Source organism: Mytilus edulis, chromosome 2, assembly GCF_963676685.1.
Source record: "Mytilus edulis chromosome 2, xbMytEdul2.2, whole genome shotgun sequence".
In the NCBI taxonomy this organism is placed as follows: Eukaryota; Metazoa; Mollusca; class Bivalvia; order Mytilida; family Mytilidae; genus Mytilus; species Mytilus edulis.
The window spans coordinates 26,064,601-26,092,106 of NC_092345.1; the positions used below are offsets into that span (position 1 = coordinate 26,064,601).

Consider the following 27,506-nt stretch of genomic DNA (forward strand, 5'->3'; position numbering starts at 1 on the left):
AAAAAGACTTACAGGCAGTACCATGACCGAACGAACGAAGAAAAAACGAAAAGAACATCAACAGTCCTAAACATGCTCAGCAAAAAAATAAATAATTGGGCAACACAACATCAATCAACAAGAGCAGGAGCAGTTGAAGAAGTCTAAAGATTTTCCGTAAAAATTGACTGACTTCCAAGTGACAAACATTGAACGTTTCATTTTAAATTTTATAAAAAGCCTTTGTTATGCATCAATTCTACCACTAGTCAAAGAAACTCGTGATAATTAAGATCAAATTGTAATTTAATGCATTTCTACTGGAAATATAAAAGATCCGCCATTGAAAATTCAAATCCAACGATGTATGCAAAAATTTGTACTGTGTGCAAAGTGATTCCAAAATATCATAGTATTGCAAACTATATAATCTTATATGATTTGCATATCTACAAATATTTTGACGTGATTCATGGAAATACTAGCTTGCCACATGAACATAAAGGGGAACGTGGATTCAAATTATACGGAGGGCTACAAACGCGAACTAACCCAAACATACATGTATTGCGATTGATAAAATCATAAGAACGATACCCAAATAAATAAAATAATTAATATAATTATGAATATCAAAATGTTAACAAAATAGTTTTGAAAAAAAATATGATCCGGAAATATTTTCACCGACAAAATACTTTTACGAAAATCGTCAAACCCGTATTAATTTGGTTGTTTACTTATGAACATGATACCAAATTTTTGATAATTAATGTGAATACAAATGAGCAATGACAAGCGGTGATGAAAATGCAACATCATAGATTTATGATATTGTTTATGTTACTGAAGCCACGACCTCTTAATTCATCCATACCCTGAAGCCACAGTAAAAAACTGTAACTTTGCATGTGGTACAAGATACGTTTACTATGTATCTGTCATTTTGATATTTTCATTATCTTAACATCTTGTTCTTATAAGTGTAAAAAGTAGTTCCGTGACGCAAAAACAGCTTTACTAATAAATACTTTAGTTGCAACATCCGTCAATTTAGACACTTTAATTTATTTAAAAGTTTAATTCGTTGTTTTTAATTCAGGATGTTTATGTTATTAGATTAAAAAAGTTTAGATGTATTGCAGTGTTCCGAAAGGACAATTGAATTGATACGATGTTATTAACACACTATTTTTTAGGAAGTGTACTTTTATATTGTCTGTGTCATGTCTGTGTGATTGCAGGTAAGTGTTACTTTCATTATCATATCATTTCCCTTTTTTGTAGTATGTGTATAAATTAGGGTTTATATATATATAGGGGGGGGTTATTCGATCAATTCAATTCTGTATTCTTTAATTTTTCAGATCATTTTTGTCTCTATTCTTTAATTATTTTCTCTATTCTTTACCTTTCGGTTCGCAATTTTTCGCTATTTTCTGTATATTTTTAAGCTACTTTTTCTCTTTTATTTTCTATTTTCTAACCCATTTTATTGTAGTATTTGCTCCTTGTTCTCTTTTCTGTAAATTACCATCCAGACTCCAATGAATTAAATGCCAAAAATAAAGCAACCATATACGAAACGCATGATACTCATTTCTATATACTTGATCATCTCCTCATACAAAACCAAGCACTGTTTATAATTGTGCCTTTGTCTTTTCAAATATCCATCAAAAAATGGTCACTGGACGTAACGTGCTTTTTTTATACAGAAATTCCAATATGGTTATACCCCCGCTTTAAAAAAGGGGGGTATACTGTTTTACCTCTGTCTGTCATTCCGTCAGTCCGTCAGTCCGTCAGTCAGTCCGTCCGTCCCATGAATATTTTTCGTCGCATTTTTCTCAGGAACTACAATACAAGGATTTCTGAAATTTGGTTTCAGGGTTTATCTAAGTTAGCTATACCGTGTGATGCGTTTTCAGATTCATTACTCGACAACTTCCTGGTTACCGAACACTTGCATATTTTTACACTATTGATATCATCCACTTGCGGCGGGGGTATCATCAGTGAGTAGTAGCTCGCAGTTTCACTTGTTTATCTTGTTTCCTCCAAAAAAATATTGTGGTTGGGTGTCTGGCTTATTGACGTATTTATTATACTGTTCGTCTCTTTTATTTTTACCATCTTAAACATAATATGTTTAAAGGAAAGTATATAGATCAAACATAAAAGTGCATTTTAGGGCCCGTTGTGTGTTTTCAGGGTTTTCTCCATAAGAAAAGCAAGGAAGGTAGATCGGAATCATTTTTATGCTGGTCAGGTTTTTACCTTGATTATATAAGGATATCTCCAAATTTGTCATCATTCACCACCAATTACGTCAATATATGTTTTTTTATGTTTGAAATTATATTGGTCAAATTTATAATTACATGTTAATAAATTACACAATAAACAACTAAAGTGATAAATCAATTTAACATACGTCATCAATTAATTTACGTTTGATACACATTTCTCGATTGACCATATCAACGATATTTGATTTTGAAAGAATTGTTTGTTGATATTTGACAACATATGTTTAATTCCAAATTATTCTTGTTTTTTTAGTTTCGAGTACAGTAAACATAATCCAAAAGCTTCATGTTAACATAAATATTCATAGACATAAGAAGATGTGGTATGAATGTCAATAAGACAACTCTCCATCCAAGTCACAATTTGTAAAAGTAAACCATAATGAATATAGGTCAAAGTAAGGCCTTCAACATAGGTCTCTAGGATCACACAGAAACAGCAAGCTATAAAGGGACCCAAATTTTTTTTTAATTCCTTGACAGTAAATTTATTTTTTTCATTTTTGTATCCTATCTTCTTTGTGAATAATACTGTGTAGTAGCTTTCATTGAATTGTGTTGCTTCAATATTAGCAAAATGTTTGTGAACACAGTTCCAAATATTTTTCATGGCCACCCAGATTCAAAATACAGTTCCAACTGCCTGCGACACTTGATTTATTTCCCCGTTCAAAATAGAAAGACCAAATGATAGTGTTTATTAATATTTTTTTTAGCGTAGACAATTAGAGTCACACAAAAAGAAAATCTATATGGTATGGTTTTTTGCTCATTGCTGGAGGCCGTACAATGACTTATAGTTGCCTCTATCCAGGTCATTTTGACTTTTAGAGGTAGTTATCTCATAAGCGAACAGATTACCATGATAACTCTTTTTTTCTAATTTTTTTCAAAAACACCCGTATTGATAATTTGGCCTTATATATTTGTCCATTTTCCTTTTTCATTTCTAATATATTTGTGCTTATTATAAATATTTTTTTCCTCATACAAATCTTTCAACGCACCGGTACTTCAGCCCGGTCTTGTTGAGTCAGTTGTATTATCGGTCGTCTTACGTCTATCCGGCTAACCAATTGGACCTCGTTATTTTAGTAGTATAGCTTCCACACAATTACAAAAACCAAAATTGGAATACAGTTTGGTTAAGATGCCAATAAATGAAATTAGTCTGTCATTTCAAACCCTTTTCGGTTGTGCTGATATAATTAATATTTAACTTTGTATTAATATATTTGACCTTTTTAACATTTTTTTATTTGAAGGTCACTGCATGATTGGTCTTTTATAGACAGTACATGACGTACACAATTTTAATCCTGGTTTCAATGATGCTTATTTTTAAGTAATATATTTTCCTTCAACAAGTTAAGGGTCCTTAGGGAAGGATATTCCATTAATCAATGGCGTGCGCACTAAATTAGATATCATACATTTTTATTACCTTGAAATATATTTATATGTTTCTAATAACGAAACTGTTCAAAAATGTCCTAATATAACATGTCATAAACAAGTGTACTGTTAAATTTGTAGATCATATTGTCTTCATTTAATCTATTACTATATCAATTTAAGCGACAAGTATGACATACATGTACTAATAATAACACAGAACCTGGTTTGACCTCTATTTACTCGCACACAACAGCACAAGTCACCTTTTTCAACAGTAGATGCTGCGAACAAACTTATTTTGACCCACCTAATTAAAAGTAAATTTAACGTACATTGTTTTATCATGTTCTGTATTTGGTATATGTCATGTTTATAAGAATGAAAACAGATAAAAAGGGTGTATACATTGTACATGATATATGAAAAAATATATATAATTGTGCGAAGACTATAGACGTTAAGCACGATATTGCGTCTCAAATGGTAACGTCAAATTTTTACGTTTTACGGCGATTACCGATTATTTGGGATAAATTTTGTATTTCGCTTGCAGTTTTTGTTTTGCACATCAATATGGATACTTCTTATAATGTTTTGTTGTACTGAATATGCATTGAATATTTCTCAATGAAGGTAACGTAAGCAACAAACAACAAAATATATCGTATTTGGGTAATGCATATCTTTATGAAATGAGAAGATACATACATGTACGGTATGATGAGTGCCAATGAGACAACTCTCTACCAGAGATCAATTGACATAAAACGTATTAAAGTGCAATGTTTTCCCATTTAGATCCGAAAAGGAGGAGGATATATATTTTGCTTTAATATAAAAAGTTTGTCGAGAATAACAAGTTAAACGGGTCTTGCTTATAAAATTCACTATACTTAATAGCGGTACAATATTAGATTATGAAATGAAACGATTGTCACAAAAAAATGGTTAATTATAATTCATCTCATATGTTTACAAGCTTTGTATGATGTGGAGAGGTATATAGCCACGCTTTAGGCCCAATTTTATTTTCACTTTCAATTCTATACACATGAATCTTATTGCAGAGAAATAAAAAAAAAATCGCAGTCAGTTTACGCTTCCCAAATTTGAAAATTTGATAAAGATGATTTGTTATCCTCTTGTGATACAAAACTTTTTCACAACTTAAGAACCTCATCTAAACGAACAAACCCAGTCATTGGATTTTTTTTTATGATGCTTTGTGGTCTTGTTGATAGTATTTGACTATCAAGAAAATTCTATCTGAGGATTTATATACAGATGATCCACCATAAATAGCGTACCCCGAATCGACAACGTTGAAAACGTACGAAAATCGTCCAGTGGACAAACTTGCAAGACATTTCATTTCTTTGAAAACGAAGTCGTTTTGACTACGCAAGTTATCAAAAAGTATGTAGCTGTTTTGTAAAGTTAAAGCACAATTACGGAAAAGGACTATTTAGCATGCAACTAATCTAAATTTTGAATAAATAACGTCGCAAATGACAATTTATTTGTAAAAAACGGCGAAATCCGACATTGGACATCTTGCAAGACATTTGCCAGAAGCCGTTGCATTTTGATATGTAGTGTGAGTGCTCCAAAAATTCGATTTTGATATGGTCTATGTATGCACATAGGTGAGCCGAATTTACACAAACGAAATATCATATTATCTTATATTTTAAAACCTATAAATTTTGATAACTTAACATCTTCCAAAATCTGACCAATATGAACACTATTTGTTTTTGCCAAAAAATAGCGTTGGTCGTACCAGAAACACATATCCAGTAATATTGTTATGCTTTATATATGAAGCATATCATTCATTCGAATTTTCGTGGATATAACACTATTTTGAAGAACACAAACACCCCTGCTAAAGTGATTATGCGTATAGTCTGTTACGTCTGACACGCATATTTTTGACGTTTTGTCAATATGTTGTCTTTATTTTAGACTAAAGTAAAATATGATAAAACAATTTGTACTTTTTTTCGGAATAGTATTTACCTGTCTAGTCTATGGATATAAGTTTTATATAACTTAACTGTTATGATTTTATAGAAAAGCTGTTTATTAGTGTGGACTGGTTGATTACACGGTATTGACGCAATAACGTGCGTAACGTCATAAGCAAGATCTCTTCTAAACATACACATATTCAAAAAATGCCAGTTTTTTTATCATATGTTTTATATTTTCAATTTATTTGTAAGCACTTTTCAAATATTTACTTTCCTTTTTATTCTCTGACCAATTGATAATTTCGGAATATATAAGGATTGGTAATTTCTGTTGTTAGTAATAAACATAATGAACAAGTGTGTATTTAATTCCTAGTTTGACCGTTTTACATAAGCAACTAAGTAAATGATAAAAGGAAAGAAAGTTGCATTGACAGGTTGTCTTAGTTTATCCTTTTAACATATTGTTAGCGTATTAGTGGAAAACGTTTATGATTATTAGGAACATTGTATCATAAACATTTCAGTAAAATTCTTTTTTTTTTTATTTGTTTAAAATGGTCAATCTCATGATATGCAGAATAAGACAGAAAATTTCCACAACAAAGATCTTCTATGTCCGGTCACTTTTTTAGCCAATAATTTCATACATTTTTCTGCAGTTAAATTAAAATAATGTATTTTCATAAAAAAAATATATTCTTTTTCTTGGACACTTGTAAGGACATTTCTCAAGTATAGGTCATCATTTTTTAGTTAACTGATGTTTTTTTACTGTCATACATATTTCATTTGAAAGAGACTGACATAAAGGAATGTGAATTGAACATGTCATGAATAAATTATTGTACTGTTTGCAGTCGCCTAAATATTAATAAATGCCTTAAAAAACAACCAACCAGATTACTAGATAGGTATCGGATCGTCTGGAATTAACGATACTGCACGGACAAGTGTACCGATTTTTGTAAAAGTTATCATGATCAACTCTTTCCTGGCATATATACTAAATTTAGTCCTGGTATCTATGATAAGTTTAGTTACAACCACTGGGTCGATGCCACTGTTGGTGGAGATTTATTTCCCCGAGGGTATCACAAGCCCAGTAGTCAGCACTTTTTGTGCTGACATGAATTATCATTGATATTGTTATATTTATAAATTAACTGTTTACAAAATTTAGAATTTTTGAAAAACTAAGGCTTTTCTACCTCAGGCATATATTACCTTGGCTGTATTTGGCAAAACATTTAGGAATTTTAGTCCTCAATGCTCTTCAACTTCGTACTTTATTTTGCATTTTTAACTTTTTGGGATTCGAGCGTCACTGATGAGTCTTTTGTAGACGAAACGCGCGTCTGGCGTATATACTAAATTTAGTCCTGGTATCTATGATGAGTTTATTTTCCCCTACGTGATACTAGTGTATATTTGATAACTAACCAGCTTTATGATGTACTGAGAGTTGTATATATTCAACCTTATATCAGGTCCAAAACCATTTTGAGTAAAGATACAAATGAAGACACCATATTCGGATGGATTATCCACGATTTTTTTTAAAGTCCACAGCATATCACAAAATGTCCCCGTAACATTTTAAATCAGCGTTTCGTAAATATGGTTTTAAGAATTGAATGCTTCTTTTTGTAAATTCATTAGGTTGTAAAAGTGTTGACCAAAGTACATTTTGTATGAAGCGCGGAAGCGCTTCATTCTAAAAATGTACGCACGGTCAACGCTTTTACATAAGCATTCAATACCTTAAATTACATTTTTTTTTTTGTTATGATCATGAAAACACGATTACTATCAAGTTTTTCTTTCATTTACCTGTGCACTTTATTGTGGAAACGTGTTTCATCTACATGGATGTTTCAATTCGTTCAGTTCATTTTCACTTTTAGGACAAATTATATCGAATTTATAGAACATTTCATCAACTCGAACTCAAAATATGGACAATTTTATGTTAAGGTGGTCTTGAATTCTTTTGACAGCTTCCGAAATGCTATTTTGAACCTTTTTTTAGTCGGAACAAATCACTACTTAACTTTACAATTCATGAACCAAACTTGTTTGTAGTGTAGTGTCATACCTCTACTCGGTATTTGAGGCATAACATATGCAGACAGAAATTTGGAAAGGGTATAAAAAAAAATGACAAGTAACGCACTGTCCACACTAGGGACTACATTAAATTTCGTACGATAACTGTATTCCTGGACCAGTTTAATATTTGAATATAACATACATTTTCATGATTAAGAGGACAAAACAATCGTAACTTGGTGATCATACAATAGTCATTGAAATAAGTATTAATATCTAAAGGATAAACTTGATATTACATGTAGATTCAAGATGTCCACTGCACTGGATTAAGATTGGATCACACTGTTACCGTACCAGATATAATTATGCTATAAAGACTTGGGAAGATGGTCGACACTGGTGTCAAACACAAGAGGCAGATTTAGCAAAATTTGACAGTGTCCAACAGCAGGTAATTTCATCCTGTGTGTGCTATTTGTTATTTAGTTTTGGTTTCATTGCAGGTGTTGTCTTTCAGGATGATTTTCTTTAGGAGACATCTTCATATTGTTATTAAATCTTTTTATTGAGTAGATGAATTTGAAGAACTTTGACAAAAGCATGTACGAGAAACTCATTCAATTGTCCATATTATTTAAAATAAGACTGATGTTCCGTGTATGTGATTGTCTGCAAGTGTTCATTTTTTTTGCAATGCTTGAGCTACTTCCTCTTGAATTCACACCAATTAACTTTTTCAAAGTAGCATTTGTTTCTTTTTCTATTTTGATTAATTTGTCATTTGCAGTGCCGAAGCCTTTCATAGCTACATAGCTTCCAAAAGGTTTAAGTTGTGCTTATGGATGAAAGTACATGTAGTAAATTGTCTTCTTCTTGTTTACACCCTCATCCTGGTAGAAGTTTACTATTTGGCCAAAAATACCCTTTTTATATTTATTGCCTTATAACTATTAGCAGCTGTTTTTACTGTGATCCTATAAATTATAGAAATTCTAGTGACACACCTGTGGTATTTAGCTTTCTATGGACCTATTTCCACAACATTTTGATAATACCTATCTCTGTTAGTATACCCCGTGCATTGATAAAGTAAAGAGATTGCATCTAAAATCCGTGGTAAAAGAGGGGCGAAAATACGAGAGGGACATACAAACCCATATATCAAAAAATAAACTTACGATACTGTAAAATGCACGAATATCAGTCTTGTTGTTTAGTTTTGAAAAATATGTCACAATTTATATACCGATGATTTAAAACATGTAAGTTATATATGATCTTGTATGTTGTCATAATCATCTTGAACTGAAAATTTAAGGTATGTTTTACGTTCACGTTAGATACACGAATGAACATCTATATTTATGAAATGTCATGTACATGTCTTGGCCAGCGTCCTTAAGGTAATCTAATTATTTGATGTGACATGGGTGTTGTAATAATATATATCTTTACTCAGAGATAATCATGTATATTTATTCTTTCACTAGAATTAATTAAGTATGTGTGTCTATCGGTTATTATAACTATTTTGTGGTACATTTTTCTTTTCTTTTTTTATTTGACAAATTTTTATCATTTTTAAACATGAAACAATAATGCAAAATTTTTGTGAAACCATTGTGTTAAGTAAAACTCTAAAATAAATCCGCTCTTTCAATTTTTATCTTAGATTGTCCCTGGTTATTTGGAGAATGAAGCATGTGTAACCCCGTCACACTGTAAAGTCAAGGGCTGTAACCCAGTAGCTATCGTTCATTTCTGTCTGCCATAATGGGGTTTCGTTTCGTTAATAGTTTTGTTGATTATTTAAACATTGGTAAAACAGTTAGTTACTTGATTTGAATTATTTAATCATTTTACCGATAAGTTTATAGCTAACCATACGGTTACAGTTTTCTCTTTTGTTGAATACCGAATGGTGTCCGGTTGTTGTTTGTGTTCTCATCCTATAGTCATTGTCGGATAGTTTTCTGAATGTCTCATTGGCAATCATACCACATATCCTTAGTTATTGCTATACCACTTTTAAATGTTTAAACGACTACTTAAAAAACAAGCTTAAAATTAGTGTTTGACAAACAAAACAGACAAGGACCGTCTTTTACTGCAATCATTATTTCAAAACTATGTCATTGTGAAACAAAATTTTGCGACATGTCATTGATTTTTATGTTGTTGAACTTACAGGATGAAGTTAAAAACTATGCTGGATTATTAGCAAAGGGATTTTCATTTTGGGTTGGATTACATCTTGTTGGAGAGGACTGGAAATGGGCCGATAATTCAACAGTTGATAGCAGTGTTCTGTAAGTACTTACTACTATAGAATACAGCATGCTGATACGGCTGATATTGATGCTGAATTAGTTTTACACCAAAAATCTTATATTAGTAAGCAATTGTTCCGTGATGTAGTAGAATATGTTTTTAATCAAAACCAGAAGGAATTCACTGGTATCTGTGATAAAATAGAACTAGTTTTTACATCAAAATCATCAGAAAATTATTTGTTTCCATGATGAAGCAGAACTACAAAGCTTTGCTCTAACTACAATATCACAAAAGAAGCTTTGATATGGACGTATATACAGAATCATCTATGAGTTTATATATGTTTATGTTTGTGGGCCAGCTATAGCATATGTTTTGCCCTAAATTCGGATGAAAAATGATAGTTTGCGTACATATTTTGTACTTAATTTACAAATTGAAGGATAACAGAGGGGCACTAAACCGTTAGTTGAAGAAAGACAAAAACAGTGACGAACAGACATGCAACTGTCCACAAAACAAACAAAATACTAATAATAAACTATAGTTATAGCCTGGACCCAGTAAACGTGAATTCAAGTGCTCCAGTAAAATAGTAAATGTTACTTATTTCACCTTAATATGGTCGTACAGTTTTAAAAATTAAAGATCTTATTGTATTATTTTGCCACATATATAACAACTCATACTCTTAAAAATGTTTTCTCCAATGTCAAGTTGTAACACCTTTATGTTTTGTTTTGAAGATTATGTGATTCTTATTCTATTACTATTTTAAAAAAGTACTTTTAATTTATCATCTCGTAGTATCGTCCTTACTCCAATATGGCTTTGTGTGATGAACGAACAGAACAACTTATATCATGGTTGGATTATCTATTTCCCGATTTGATTTTGAGTTATATATATGTATGTGGATTGTTTCTGAAACAGCATACGTATAACTGTTAGACAGTTAGAATAGAAAAAAACAATTTTGCATTAGAAAAAGTCGGGACTGCTGCTGTCGGATTTTGAGTCCTCATGAGTGTTACCCACCACGTCGCTAAAACTTTTTTGGGCATTTATGTGATGATTTGATCTATATATTTCCAGTAACCGTCCTCTTTTCCTGAAAGGTTACCTACTAAATTAGACTTATCACCGGGTTTGTACCTAAATGAACAATAGGTTCTGCTAACCTTCCGCGGCACCCGTTTTGTTTTTGTTTTTTGTTTTGTTTTTTTTTTTTTGGGGGGGGGGGGGGTTTCTCAGTATGTAGTTTGTTTTCCAAGGTTTTTATTAATTCATGTGTTGTAAATGTATCAAACTAATATCGTGAATTGTATCAATGGCAAGACTATTTGTTTTTTGTTATCAATGGAACTGTTAATGTCTGTCTCGACAAGATCAGTTGCTTTCATCATAATGTGTGTAATAATATTATTGTTATGAACTTTGCAATTTGTTTCAGTATGCTTGCAACTAAGGTTTTAATAGGAGGACATAACTGCATTAAGTTGGATAGTAGAAATGGAATGCTGGTTGCCGAATGTCACAGGAAAAATGGTGTACTGTGTCAACGCCGAGCTGGTAAGAATATGACGTAGAAATGTGTAATTTATAACAAAGGAAATGAAACATTCGAAACCCACTGCAATTATGAAAGACCAAAAAAGAAATAAGTTTGTTATATTATTTCATTTTACAATCTAATTTTAGATATTACTTGGGAAATTGCTTGAAGGTCCAGGTAATTGCTTCTTATGTATTTATAACAAATGAATATGAAAATTGCATATGATGATAAGAGTACACAGTTTTAAATTTCAAAATTATACACTACCAGTTGTCTTAATTGAATATGCATCTTGTTTCCTTTCGAACTTTCTTGCAAAATGAAAAAAAAAACAAAAAAATGCTAGCAACCACATACCCTCCCTCAATATGAATTGGAAGATCTTATCATGACTTGTCTTTTTCTGATTGTTATCATTTCAGTGAGTTATATTGTCATTTTTTATCAAGTACTATTTTAGAAACCAATAATTTTGTCTGAATGGAGATGATTATTCTGTTACGTCATGTTTGAAGCTAATCCCGTAAGATGCGATTGCAAAATGCAGAGGCGACTACATGTTTTAAAACACTCAATTTAACGAGAACTATAACAACTTGAATTTTAAAACAAAATATTTGTTTTTCATATCAAAAGTCTAAGTTTTTTTTTTTCACACAGAAAATAAATACTTCACAAGATGCTAAACTTAGTATTATTTCTATCTAATATATTTTAGGAATGCAAATCAGATGTAATTCAGCGGACGATTGGCAATCATATGGTGACAAATGCTATAAAGTAACAGGCAACGGAAAGAAAGGTAGTTGGAAGCAAGCAAAGTGAGTCAAGGAATTAACGTTAGTTGATAATGAAAAGTTTTCACAATTCGCAGTTTATGTGAATTGCTATAAGTATATTTTAAGTTAGAATGAACAGCTTAACGTTTTTTAGATTATTTATAAAGATTCTTTCAAATTACAAACCAAGTCAGCATCACCAACGTAATATTCAGCACTTCTGTGTTAACATGAATTATTATTGACATGGTCAAAATTATAAATTAACTGTTGACAAAATATTGAACTGTTCCAAATAAACATATTTTACTACCCTTTGGAATAGATTATCATAGCTTATCTTATCTTGCAAATCCTTTATGAATTTTATTTCCTCAATGATATCTAACTTCTAATTTCTACTTGTTTGATCATAGTTGGGTTTTTATTTTTGTACATGTGCTGTTTACAAAATATCTGTTTGATTACGATGTTATGTTAGTCTTGCCTGATTGACCATAGAATCAAAACAAAATTGTCTACACACTAAAAACAGAAAAAAAGTTGTTATACGACGAAATCATTATAGAACAGGTCACATATATGTGTCTGAAAGCCTGTTTTACTATTTTGTTTCTACGCATAATCATAAGATGATTAATGTGTTATGGCGCACATAAGCAAACTTAAACTTATCCATTGAGCACACCATTAACCTTTTTTCACATATATAATAATTGAAATGGGTACAGTCTGGTATAAATTATCATGCTCCGGCATAGAATTTAACTCATCAGAGATACCAGGATTACAATTTGTACGCCAGACGTGTATTTCGTCTACAAAAGACTCATCAAAACGCCAAATAAAGTACAAAGTTGAGGAACATTGAGGTCCCAAAACTCAAAATACAGCTAAGGTATTATATTCCTTGGGTAGGAATTATTACTTGGTTTTCAAAGAAGTTGAACAATATTTAGAAATTGGTAGTATTTTGTCTGATTATAATGACGTATTCATTGATGGCATTTTTTCTTTTAGGCTGTACTGCAAAACAATGAATGCTACAGTGGCCAGTCCAATGTCACCACACGAACAATATGCACTGTACGACTTCGTACAAAACAATGGACAGAAATTATGGATTGGCGTTCATTCTGTAAGTCATGTTACTGATGCAAAAATCAGAAGAATTGCATGAAATCTCTTTCTTGTCATATTATTTATATAGTTTTATCAAAAGGTTGTATACATTTTTTTTCCAAAACTCTTAATCTTATGGTTTGTTTTGTGGGTGGATATTACTTGAATTTTCAAAAATTATAATAATGTGTACTGTATTTACTGATTTGCACACAGTAAATCAGAAATCAATGCAGGTTTTTTTCTTGTGTTTCACAGAATACTGAAAATGAACGATCTTAGTTATTCGATAACACTAAAAGTTATAAAGAAAAATCACTGCCTGATTTATAATTGTGATTTTGTATATTATTATTTACATTATTCTTTTTCGTAGCATCAACATTTGGCTTTATTTTGCTTTCCCCTTAATCTGTTCATTAAATACTTATACTTAAAATTGTAACAAATCTGTCGTTTAATTCCTTTATCCTTTACATTATTTGACTCTACAAGCATTTTGCAAAATCTGTGCGAGGTTGATGGCTTACAAATTAGTGAGATCTTTTTGTTGATGACATGATATGAAAACTTATCAGAGATCAACCAGGCTAATAACTTTGTACATCAAAAGACTCATCAGTGGCGCTCCAATAAACAATTGTAGGGAGATATTCATTTAGTAAAAAATAAACACAATGTATCTTTAAAAGTTCAGCATCGTACCCCTGAGATAGTACTTCACAGTTTTTTTCAATTGTAACAGGATCCAAGTAATGACCTTAAAATTGATTAGGACTATAATTACACAAAAAAAACTTGTTTTTTATTTTAAATATCTGACCCACACACGTGGAAGACCATTTTGGTTAAAGTACAATTCCAATATTAATTTAACTGATAGAAATATCTGCTTTATTTCATAAATAGTTTTCATCATGATAACATAAATTATAATTTTGTAATTTTTTGGAAAACATATAATGACATAATCGCAATAAGTTAATGACCATTTTCAGTCTGATGGCCGTTTCAATAATCAGTGGATATGGACTAATGGGTCTGTTTTAGTTGAAGGATTCTGGGAAGAAACAAGTTCAACTACTCTGTAAGTTTTTTAAATCGTACTTTTTATGTCCTCTGAATTTAAAAATTATTTGAATAATTTATTATACATTTTTGATCCGGATCTTTTCATGTTAAAACCGATAATGGTTTTAAGTTCCAATAAAACGGTACACACTAATGCTGACGTAGAACGAAGTGATAACAGATAAACCATCAAGTGTATCAACTATTGCACAACTGTTATAGTTGATGTGTTTCCCTCAGATTTGGTTTGTGACCCGGATTTGTTTTCGATAAATCGATTCATGACTTTTGAACATTGGTATACTTCTGTTTCCAATATTTGTATTGCTCTACTGACGAAATAAAAGAATATAGTGAAATAAATGACAAAAACAGCACTAGTGATTTAAAAAAGTAGAAAAGAAGATAAAACGAGATAGGGAAAAATGTCGCAGAAACAACCAATTTTCAACAGCTGACTGGATTGGTAACTTCTCTATATACAACTAACCTAAAGTGGTAGTTTCCTAATTCACAAGTTGTCCTTCTATACACTGTTCGTTCTTTTTTAAGTTTCGATAATCCCTTTTAATTTTATCAAATGCTTTATCCCACTGCTTGTGAACGTTTCGTCCCCGAGGGCATCACCAGCCAAGTAGTCAACACTTTGGTGTTGACATGAATACACCACTGAGTCGATGCCATTGCTGGTGGACGTTTCGTCCCCGAGGGCATCACCAGACCAGTAGTCAACACTTCGGTGTTGGCTTGAATATCAATAATATGGTCATTTTTATAAATTTCACGTTTACAAAACTTTGATTTTTTCGAAAAACTAAGGATTTTTGTTTATCCCAGGCATAGATTACCTTAGCCGTATTTAGCACAACTTTTTGGAATTTTGGATTTTCAATGCTCTACAACTTTGTACTTGTTTGGCTTTATAAATATTTTGATATGAGCATCACTGATGGTACCTTTGATAACTAATTATATAACTTTATTATTACAGGTTACGTCAACAGCAAAATGAATGCGCATATATTAACCCTGGAAGTAACAATTGGACACAATCATGGAAATCAATTTCATGTGATACTAGAAATGGGAACATAATATGCGAAATGAAAGCTGGTATGTATTAGTATCTGATAGAATATCTAGAAAACGATATTATGGGAAAGATTTCAGCTTAGCAATTAGACTTATTCACCCTCATTTTTTGTGTACTTCGCCTATTCCTTATAGTTACTTCTGAAATTTAACTTCCTATATATTACGAAACTATTTTGCTTTACTTAGGAAGTATACTTTTCAGTAGTACATTGTTAAATTAGCGAACAAAATTTGTTTTCTTTTTCTTGTTAGGTAAGATTAAGTGTAATATATTTCGTTTATATGATCTTACGTTAGTGCGGAACTATTCCTGCCTGAATATTTGAGTATAACTCCCCATTATAAGGCTGTTAATCTCTGTATTATAAATTTTAGGGGAAGGCATCTTTCTGCAAAAGGATGATTAAATCAGGAATCAGAAAATGATTTTGTTGTATGTTAAAATGACCGTTGACCTTACATATCTAAATCAGTGGGGGAGATGGGGTCCAAATTGTAAGCTCAGCTATAAACTTTTTTTTTATAATATATTCTGTTAGTTATAAACTTTGTAATTGTTGCTCTTTCAATCTGAGCTATAACAAATTGTACGACAAAAGGAAATGTCGGATATACATTATTAAGACAATACCACAACATTTAATCTCAATTAATGATTTGTTATCATCATATATTAATACTGCATTTTGCTTTTAAGACATGGCAAACGGAAATGACCTTATCGAAGTAAAACAACTTTACGGTTTGTCGCATCACATATCTTCTTAGCTTAAACTTTTCTATTTGTGACATAGAAAAGTTTCATTCTGTAATATATTCGTAATTTCTATATCATATACCCTTTGTTTGTCCCAGAGGACATATTATTCCAGAATAGTTTTTGTTTCCATTTGAAAGTTAATATCATGACAGATCAGAAGTTCTATTTCAGACCGCTCATCTTAATGAGATAAGTAGTATGTCATGAACCAGTACATTATCACTGAACTAGTATAATATTTTTTAAGGGGCCAGCTGAAGGACGCCTCCGGGTGCAGACGTTTCTCGCTACATTAAAGACACATTGGTGGCCTTCGGCTGTTGTCTGCTCTATGGTCAGGTTGTTGTTGCTTTGAAACATTCCCCATTTCCTTTCTCAATATAAAATAATCAGCAAGACAAACCGATGAATTATTTGAAACACTTACTTGGCTTTTTTAATTCCAGGCATAGATTACTTTAGCATATTTTCCACCACTTTTTGGAATGTTTGGTCCTTAATGCTCTTCAACTTTATATTTGTTTGGCTATCTTACTTTATTTTATCTGAGCGTCACTGGTGAGTCTTGTGTAGTCGAAACGCATGTCTGTCGTATCAAATTATAAGCCTGATACCTTTGATAACTATAAAATGACTGTGACATATTTGTTTGCTTTTATAGTTCTTATGATTATTACACAATGTTAGCTGATGTATCCCTATTTTGACAAATTATTTTCATTTTTTTACATCACTGGGTCGATACCTCTGCTGGTGGACTATCAGTCCCGGATGGTATCATCAGCTCAGTAATCAGTATTTCGGTACTGACATGATTTAACAAACTTTACTAAAATTGTCCGTTTATAAATTTTGAAATTATTAAGAAACACTAAGGTTTCGACTTTCTCAGGCAAAGTTGGCTTTAGATGAATTTGGCTATTTATTTTAGGTATGTTTGATATATAGCTCTTCAACGGTTTCAGTACTTATACATCTTCGGATTTCAAATATTTATTTTAGAGCGTTCCTGATGAAGGTAAATCCAGAAAAACGCTTCGGATGCAATAAATTATTATTTTTTGTTGTTGTTTTCAATTTTTATTTTTTTCACTGAAAATGTTTGGTTCACACATTGTTGTCAATATGATGGAATTTTATGGACGTGAGAGGTTAAATCGACCATTTCCTACATAACTAAATGCATGTACCAAATCAGGAATGTGACAGATATTTTCCATTTGTTTGATGTGTATGTGCTATTGATTTTTCCATTTGATAAGGGATTTTTGGATAAGATTTTCAATGGAATTCGGTATTTTTGCTATTTTACTTCCTTGAGCTGTCGGTGGTTTTTATAACACACCACTTAATTTTCGTTTTAACTAATAGGTCAACTTTTCACACTTTGGCGTCTGGTTTGTTTTTACTCATTCCAATTAGGTTGTTGTATTTTTTTTTTTTAATTTTCCTGAAATATTACTGCACGAAAATAGGTAACTTCAATATTGCTCTTTTTTGTTCTATATATAAATATATCTATATATGATCAGTACAATATTCTGAATTTTATTAGTGAAAGAAACTGCTTCAAAAGAATTTATTTAATCTATTTCACTTCTTTGAAACATCCGTTAATATCGCAATTTAATTCATTCTAAATAAAGTTAAACCAATTACCTCTGTAAATTCTATTAGAACAATCATAAACAAAATTTGGAACTTGTTCTTTTGTTTTTAGATGAAGAATGATCGTTGTTTGAATATAAAAATAATCAAGTCTTTTGAAAAGCAAGTCTGTACTTCAACAAGTTAAAGGGGAAAATATCAATCAGATATGTTATATAACCGGATTTTAAAAACAGAACGACGTATACATAACTATCATAGATAATAAACGAATTTACATCATCTTGTTTTAGCACAATTATATAATTTATGAACTGTGCCTGATTTAAAAATAATGTATATAATTATTTTCACAAAGTGTCTTGAACTTTTATAAATTGTATTGTACGAAATACATATTAGTTTCTGTGTATGTTAACTACTTACAGTCATTATAATGTGTAAATATAAAACAAAATGACGATACTAAATCACCCAATGCATAATATTCACAGAACAGTTGTATAGAAACCTTGAATACCACGCAGAGAGAAGGACATGGTATGATGCAGAGGCTGTGTGTTCCGCTAGAGGAGGTTTACTAGCAACAAGGAATGAAACATATCCATTTGACAGTGATGCATGGATCGCAGGACCTATTAAGAATAGTTCGATCACAACAGGTAAACAAGACATATTTCAGTTGTTTAAAAACCGTATTAAGAATAGTTCGATCACAACAGGAAAACAAGATATATTTCAGTTGTTTAAAAACCGTATTAAGATAATTGATATATCGATTACGTGCACTTTCGTTTAATAACGGCCTTTTACAAAAATATAAGGCGGACTATTTAGATTTGAATATGGATATTGTAATAAAATATTGAACATATATATAATACCACATGTATTTATTTCTATTGGACATTGCTTGGTATATAGAAAAATAAATCAATTATTATTTTAAAACACAGGATAAATGGTGACAACTTTCATAATGTAATCTACTGAATATTTAGAAATATCGCCATCAGAAATGTTTTGGAGACGAGATCATGTGACTGTGTTATTTTGCATATGAAAACATACTAAAACAGGCAGTTTTGATTGATTAACTGTTTTATTATCTTGATTAACGAATTTAACAAGATGATTGTGTAGTTTGTACGAACTTAATGCTCATATTTGAAGTAAAAAAAATAATAATATTGGAATTTTAAAGAAAATACTTTTTTTATAACACAAAACATTTTCAATAACAAGAAATTTGATTGAGGTCAATTTTCTCAGAGAAAATCTTGTAATGCTCACGCTCGACTAAAACAAGTCCCACTAAAATGACAGTGATCATATGTATTCTTCTGTGTAGCTGTTCCAACTACTATGCCAACCACAAAAAGTCGAACAGATAGTGACGAATTAGATGACTATGTTATTGGATCCAATGGTTGGTTGCAAATGTGGATAGATTTATTCTGGCGGATACAAATGTCATATTTTTTTCATACACCTGAGAATTTTAAACGATTTTATAAGCCATAAATGATTAAACGCATGATTTACAAAAATTAAAAGATAACTTGTGTTTATAAACTACAGTGCAAGAATTATAATTCAGAATATTAACCTTCGCGTATCAATAATTCTAAGCGACTGTCATCTATTTTTTTAATAAAGATATAAGTCTTGTATCACAAAGTGTAATATGAAGAAGTGATACAAAAACTGCGTTATTTTGATTGGTTTATCCAGCATCATGAAAATGTATTACGACATTTCCTTTGGCTATCTGTTAGGTCATTGATAACTTTCAAAGGTTACGACGATCAACATTTCTTCAAAAGCAAGAGATTTATCAGATTTTAAAATAGTATACAAAAACACTTATACTTTTAAACTGAAAATAATCTTTTTGCAACTATAATATTCTAAAGCCTACAAAAGTTTAAGATATTTCATATTAACGTTTAACCCACGAAGATGACATAATACGTCATGCATGTATGTGCAAAAGACTAAATAAAAAATAGACTAATTTATAATTTCACACAATGAGAGTGTTAAACATAAAGAAAAAAGGTTAAACAACTTTTGCGAATTAGACATCTTTTGATGGTATTGAAATTAAATAACTCGAGTTGATATCAATCGATACCTAATCTCACTCGTTATTAAAAATGTAAATATTACCTCCACCAAGAAAATAACGAAAATTTGTATCTCAAGATTGAAATTGAATCCACTGTTATGCATGTAAACTTCTGATTCCACATACAATTATTATTCTATTTCCCTTGTTCATCAGTCTTCAGTTGTATCCCCTCTACATACATGTACTTTATATATATCTTCAATTTTGATAAGATTGTAAATATTTGGTTTGCGTTAAAAACAAAATGCAACAAAAGGAATCATAATTGCAAAAATCTAGTTCAATAATCAGTTCATGAAATTTCATATGTTAAATTAAATACAAACAATACATGTACATCACATGCAAATACTTATACATGAGAGATAACCCCAACTGAACTTTCTTTGAAATTTCAGAACATAATTATATATATTATAATTCCATTATCAACCACAATCTAAATAGTTTTCCTTTTTTAATTTTTTACATCTCTTTTCTAAAGTTTTTTTTAACTTACCTTGAAACTAACGGATAAAGAGATAAAACATCTGTAAAATAGTCAAAACAAGTATAATGAAGCCGCAAAATCAAACTAAAAATGACACTTGTTCAAACAAAGGGCATACATTATCTCACACATTGAACACTTTTGATGCTTCAGTACTAAACGGACGTTCCAATCTCATGATATCATTAAAAGAAATTTTTAATGGGATTGGAGCATAATTGTTCAAAATAAAACATAAAAAACGGAATCCATGGACAAAATGTTGAGTTTCAACAAGGATAATAACTATCAAACACGGTTTTTCCATCTAATAACATATCTCTTTTTCCATTACTTTTTTCTGTTGATCACTGTTTGAACTATTTGTATACCCGTCGTCTTATGCATAACCATCTTACTGGTGTATTTATTTATTTATTTTCTATCTGGAATAGAGAATTAGATGTGATGAAAATGATTTTTGAATTGTTCATGGTGAAATATCAAGGTGCATTGAAATGCATTGCATAAAGATATTTCTTTGATGTTAACTTGTTATTTTTACCCTTTCATGTTTTAAAGTCAGTTACAGCTTATAATTGTGTGAAATCATATATATCTGAATGAACTTTATGAATCTAAGGAATCATTGCGGAGAATTAAACAAATTTAAATGGCCGTACTTTTGCCTATAATTGTAGACATTTATTTCATTTAAACGAAGGTGGATTGTAAACTAATTGCAATCATATGATATTTTCTTATTTTTACATTAAAATGATTCAAATTTCAGATCTGTGCCCTTTCGTATCTTCAACTGGTTACAGTTTTGGAGACTGTAAAGCATTGAGATCCTTTGTGTGTAACATTAGTATAATAGGTAATTATATATAGAACTATTGCTTTTAGTTTATGGCTATCATTATGTTTTCTGGTCTAGGCATGCATCCCTTTTGTCTTAACTTTCAATATTAGACAAAAGTTTTGATTAAGCTAGTTTATTATGATGTTTGGATGTCATCAACTAAACACTTAACGTCATTTTATTATTCTTTTATGGTATTTTTTTTTATTCTTATCTTTCATTTTTCTTATGTACTTTGTCTATATTTTAATTGATTTTTTTTTCTTTTTGACATATTTGTTAGGGTTTTTTTTTATAGTAGCGAAATTAATTGTTGTTACACAATGTTACCTGTGGTACCCCTTTTTTGACATTTTTACCTATTATGTGTGTTGGTTTCACACTTTGTTTTGAATCTGGAATTTTATACGACTTTCATACAATCGAGAGCTTTGAGTGGATATGGAACCAGGATCGGTCCACCATTTTCCACAAGGGGGAAAACATGTGCCAAGTCAGGAATGAGACAGTTGTTTTCCATTCGTTTAATGTAATTGAGCAATTCATTGTGCAAATTGATGATAAACTTTCCCCTTTTTTCTTTTTTTATATAATTGTTCCTTATGGTGAGCTTTGTTAAAATTATATATCACATTAGGGCTTGGTTTGTCGTCAGGAGATATGTTTTCCATCACCGTTGCCACATTATTCAAGCAGATAATTGTTCATGTAGTATTGAATTCAAAGAATTGATTATCATTCTTCTCTATTCATATTTCACCAGAATAGTCAAATAGTCCTTGACTGGGGCCCTTTGTAGCTTTTTGTTCGGTGTGAGCCAAGGCTTCGTGTTAAAGGCATTGACCTATAATGGTTTACTTTTATAAATTTGTTATTTGAATGGAGAGTTGTCTCATTGGTACTCACACCTTATCTTCTTATATCCATATCTAGATCTATCAGTAAATTTCTCCACAAATTATGATTTTGTATCATTCTAGCTGCTCCACTGTCAAATTCACCGACAAGTCCTGCAGGTATGTGTACAGTTTATTACAATTTTATATTAAAAGTTTGTTTTGTCAAGATATTTAGGTCTCAGTGTTTAAATTAACCAAAACTAATTCGAAACCAGTTAGACAATTTATTCAAAGGTAGCATATTGTTGATAAACTTTATCGGGAATGCCTTAGAGTGAGGACTGTAATAAGACGTCAGAGTTACATCAATGAAAAAAAATCAAATTAAAACAATTGGATAATTTATTAAAAAATTAACAATATTATATCGTCTTAAACTCTGTTTTGCACAAAAGCGTACATACTTCACTTTGGCAACCGTCAATTTCTGCACATGTGCTGACTTCTAAACTGGTGATAGAATCGTTACGGCTAGTCAAACATCAGGGGCGTAGATCCAGTTTTTTTTAATCTTTGCAACAATGCCAGGTTTATGAAATAGTACGATAGAGTATCGTTTCGTCTGCATACCACTCATAAGTCATACTGACAAAAAACAGTCGGTAGTTCAAATCAAATACGAGTTTGAGAGTAATAAAATAGATTATTACAAGATGTAAAACAGAAGTTTATGCTTCGATTAAATAATAAGATTAAGGTATAGATAAGTCAAAAAACGAAAGACAAAAAAGAACGAAAAAGAAAGGAAACATTCAAAATAACATTCCATAGCAGAATCGATGCAGTATTTCTAGAGTTCAGCATAATTCAACGTGTATTACGATGTTCATCTATGCTTTAATTACTTTTAAAATCATAAGAATTTTTTTAATTAATATTCAGTTGTTGCTGTGTCTATTTTGCTGGTGATAATTGCTATATTAGTCGTCCTGTTTCTTGTACTCTGGCTTAAAAGGAGAAAGAGGTATGTTCATATATTTACGAAAGAAACCTTCAGATTATGGTTTCTTAACATTAACAAATATATTATACTACGTTCATATTACTCATATATATTGCCTCAATTATACATACTTTTGCCAAATTATATGGCATCAAACAAGGAACAAAACAGTAAGATTACAAAATTAACCTCTTATACAACATTTGGCGTGCTGAAAGAGACTACAGTATTTTTAACAAGTAATAACGTGGTAGGGACGAAGGATTTAGAGGTAACATTTGTACTATTAAGCATTAATTGTGTCCTTATAGCCATCGGAAAACAGTCATGTTGCTATCAATACTAAAATCAATAGAAACAGTAAACGAAATAAGTGTTTATGGTATAATTCATTTAAATACAGATATATTGTTAATTGTATCATATGGTTTGTTTCATGTTTGCTAAAAACGAAGGAGAAGTTAACCAGGGATGTAAAAACACATATTGCAGAAGACATACTAAAGATGCCCAAAAATATAAGTCGTAGAAAGACTTACCAAAACCTGCCCTAAAAACCTAAGACATAGAAAAACATATCAAAACCTGCCCTTAAGATATAATTCGTAAAACGGTATACCGAAACCTATCCAAACCAAAAACAAAGGCTATAAGAAAAACACTAATTCACAAAATACTACACCGAAAATCGAGCAGATGTCCCGTTATATGTATAAAGGTAGTAATGGAACCCACGAAGTATCTACATAATAAGACCGTGTAATTTTAAAAAAACTACTACGCTGAAGAAACGATTATTCTTTTGTTATAAATCATACTAAATACAACGGGGTAATTTCTTTCAGTTCAAAATTACTTATTTGTGAAGTCACACGAACAGATCTGTAATGAGAAAGGCTAACAAATATATTCCTACTTGTGTACTTTAGATGATGTCATTTTGGATTTTTTTTTAGATAGGATAGTAGATATAGGAAATAAATCGTACCACATTGGTCAAATTATGACCACTGTTCGACGCATACTCACATTTTTTCATGCAATGTCATTGAAAACGTCTTGACACCTTTTGTTGTACCTGAATGAAAAGTGTGTTGATTTCAAAGTAGAAAGGTTTTTTTTTCAAAATTTTTGAAATCACTGTATTTATGCAACAAATGTATTTAAAGAATCGAAAACTATATTTTATCTCGACAAATACATACAGTACATATTTTTTGTTATTTCCAATTTTCGGTAATGAAACAGATAAGGAAACTAATATATAAATAGGACACTTCAAAAGAGGTTTTTATATTGAAATTATCATCATCAATACTAATTATCTATTGAAATGTATCAATTCAAAGGTATCACGACAAACAACTAATGTCCAATTAAGCCTTAATGTACATGAAAATGCTCACGATAATGTGAAGCGTGTAAGCAAAGGCTAATACATGAAACAAACAAAAACTCATACAGGCCACTAGGTGTCGGGATCGTTAGACATATCATACATCAAAAAAGTAATTTTAGTTCATTATACAGGTCAAAAGGGGAAAATGTATCATTTATCATATATGATTAAAGAATTATATGGATTCTAGTGATACGAACATTACTGTTAAGTAGTTTTTTCATCAACATGACGCTTTATCCGGGAGCTTTTCATTTTTATGATGAATTTCTACAGGTAAAACATGCGTATTATGATTATCCGTATCACGAGTACTTCACAATAATAATATTAATTACAATATAAAGTTACAATATAAACATTTTACCGGTGTCAGCATAATTGGTATATTTGTAAACATAAACAAGGTTATCATTTATCAATTTTCGTTTACGAAAATAAAGATCATGTTCTATCATGCAGTAATATTTTCTCACATTCCTAGAAACATAAAACAAAAATGACAACATAACCGTCAACTATACCCTTTTGTTCTTTTTTTGCTATATATTTACATATTTGTAATGACCCAGATTCGCGCATTTTTATGTTGTTTTTCGTGGTACTTTTGTCAATTTAAATTGGGAGAAAGCTACAAGAGGTACATGTAAACTCATCAATCAAAAATAAACTGACAACGTCATGGCTACAAAATAAAAACACAAATAGCACACAAAACACAACAAAGAAAAACTTACTATTCTACAGATATCGTCCTTAACTAGAAAGTTCCCTTTAGATTCATATAAACCGTCAATTCGTTCAGTGGAACAAAATAATAAAAATAACCAAATATTTTGATTATAATGTTTTCATGTAGTAATTTTTTTATACCGTCATTTTATTAAACTGCTTGCCAACGATTTTATCACTTTTTCGTTAACGTTGGTGAAGATGTTGTTTGAGTTATTGTTGTAAATTGTCAACAAATTGTAGCAACACTTGTGAATATTATATTCACGAAGCGTATTCTGTTTTTGTTTGGGGTTTTTTTCTCGTCCGAAGGTTGTATTTCTTGTTTTCCATTTCAGCGAGTAAAAGTGATTTCCAAGTATCAATACCTTAGAAAGATTCAAAACTTTAAACCATTCATACGCAGGGCAAACTCTGGCGCTTCTTAAAGATCCGCAGTTCATGCTCTACTAGTGACACCTATCTTGCTATTCAATTTTGTTGATGATATTTATCTGGTGAATGTCTGAGTGGTTTTTTTTCTGTTGTAAATCTATCTACATATACTCAATGGGGAAACTGTCTGATACACTACAACCAAACGTCAAATCAAAGAAAAACAAATTGAAAGGACAATATATATCGCTTCATTTTTTAAAAATCTTTTATGTTATAACGATTCCGTGAATAGATGTATGGATATAAGTATCTTCCGTTATTGTCATGATCTGGACACAGCTCATAGCGTTTAGATTTTTTTTATATGTAAAAATAACGTGTATGTGATGTCAATCCCGATAACGGGACCACCACGTTACTATTTTTCTTTCTATACTTCTCTTTTTTTGTCTGTTATCATAAGTTAGATTATGTTACCTTAGTATATTGAGTATATCGTATGTCATTTTTTTTTCAAGAAAAGACAAGAAAGAACTTGAAGTATCTTATCCCCAAATAGAAAAGACTAACGGTACTTTACCTCACGACAAATCAAAAGAAAATGGAACAAAGATAGAAACTACTGAAAATATGTACAATCATACTTCTTCCTCAAAGCCTGTAACAAATAATAGCAACAACCAAAACTTGTATGATCATTGTACTAAGGTACCAGAAGACACATACGATCATACGGAAACAACAAACAACGGTACAGGGAAACAGGCAGCTGACTATGGTAGTGTTGACTTAGACGATGATCAATACAAATCAATCGATAGAAGTACTGGATCCCAAGATGGTACAACAAAGTCAAACTACAATGATATGTGAATATATTTGCCATGTTTTGGGTTGTTTTGGGGGATTTTTGTTATCATTTTGTAGTGCTATTACACGGTTCGTGAATACTCATATTGAAACCTACGTACATTAAACTTGTGATGTATTAATATTGCTGTTCATTTTAGCTTTTGACTGTTATCAGTTATAGATTGGTTCATCTGCATAATCAAAACAGATTGACAGCAGGATACTCATACTGTTGGTTTATATGTTAAAAGTGCTATTTACTTTTTAAATAGTATATATGTTTGTACATTATAGTAGATACGAAGTTCTACATTGAAAATATGCATGTAAATATTTTGCTCCAATTTTTTAAGTAAAGTGAAAATATACAGGCATCGTTGTTGTTACGAAAAGTGTTGCAATATTTTCAATAAAACAAATTATATACTTAACAATGTTATTAATTAACACCACATTTGTCTTCTTACGTTTATTCAGTATATTTACAAGGTAAACAAACTACTGCTGAAATCATCATTCATTTGTAAAAAAAACAAAAACAATCACATGTATTTGAGTCTGTTATCAGGTTGTACCTGACTTGGTTGGTTTACTTTTGATAGTCACCGTGACATTTTCAAGCCATTTAGTCCCCTCCCCCCTCGACGGCAAAAGTCTCCACTTGCTATATACATTTTTACATCATTAATTGTGTGTTCTTTCTGCCTTATTGGTCTGTTGTCAGGACTGTGAAGTCCAATGCTTTGTATTTCAATATTGTACACGTTTTGGGTCAAACATAACAAGTGATTCATATGATGCAAAATATATTTACTTGGATCTGCATTGAGTTCTTTGGTTTCTAACTG

General features: G+C 30.9%; 1 protein-coding gene across 4 annotated transcripts; it reads left to right on the forward strand.

Annotated features, from left to right (window-relative positions):
- Positions 1-1,056: 1,056 nt before the first annotated feature.
- LOC139511831 (macrophage mannose receptor 1-like) lies at positions 1,057-27,109 on the forward strand. 4 transcript variants are annotated; one of them, XM_071298936.1, is made up of 15 exons: positions 1,057-1,223; positions 8,023-8,171; positions 9,911-10,029; positions 11,448-11,566; positions 12,271-12,373; positions 13,352-13,469; positions 14,452-14,540; positions 15,516-15,637; positions 16,317-16,361; positions 18,482-18,649; positions 19,339-19,416; positions 21,384-21,470; positions 22,436-22,471; positions 23,237-23,318; positions 26,325-27,109. In XM_071298936.1, exons 1-15 carry the CDS (start codon positions 1,154-1,156, stop codon positions 26,677-26,679), a joined length of 1,740 nt encoding a protein of 579 aa, XP_071155037.1. In that variant the 5' UTR covers positions 1,057-1,153; the 3' UTR covers positions 26,680-27,109. The 4 variants fall into 4 exon arrangements, with proteins under 4 accessions (XP_071155037.1, XP_071155038.1, XP_071155039.1 ...); XM_071298937.1 differs by lacking the exon at positions 16,317-16,361; XM_071298938.1 differs by lacking the exon at positions 19,339-19,416 and having other exon boundaries at positions 26,325-26,802.
- Positions 27,110-27,506: the final 397 nt, after the last annotated feature.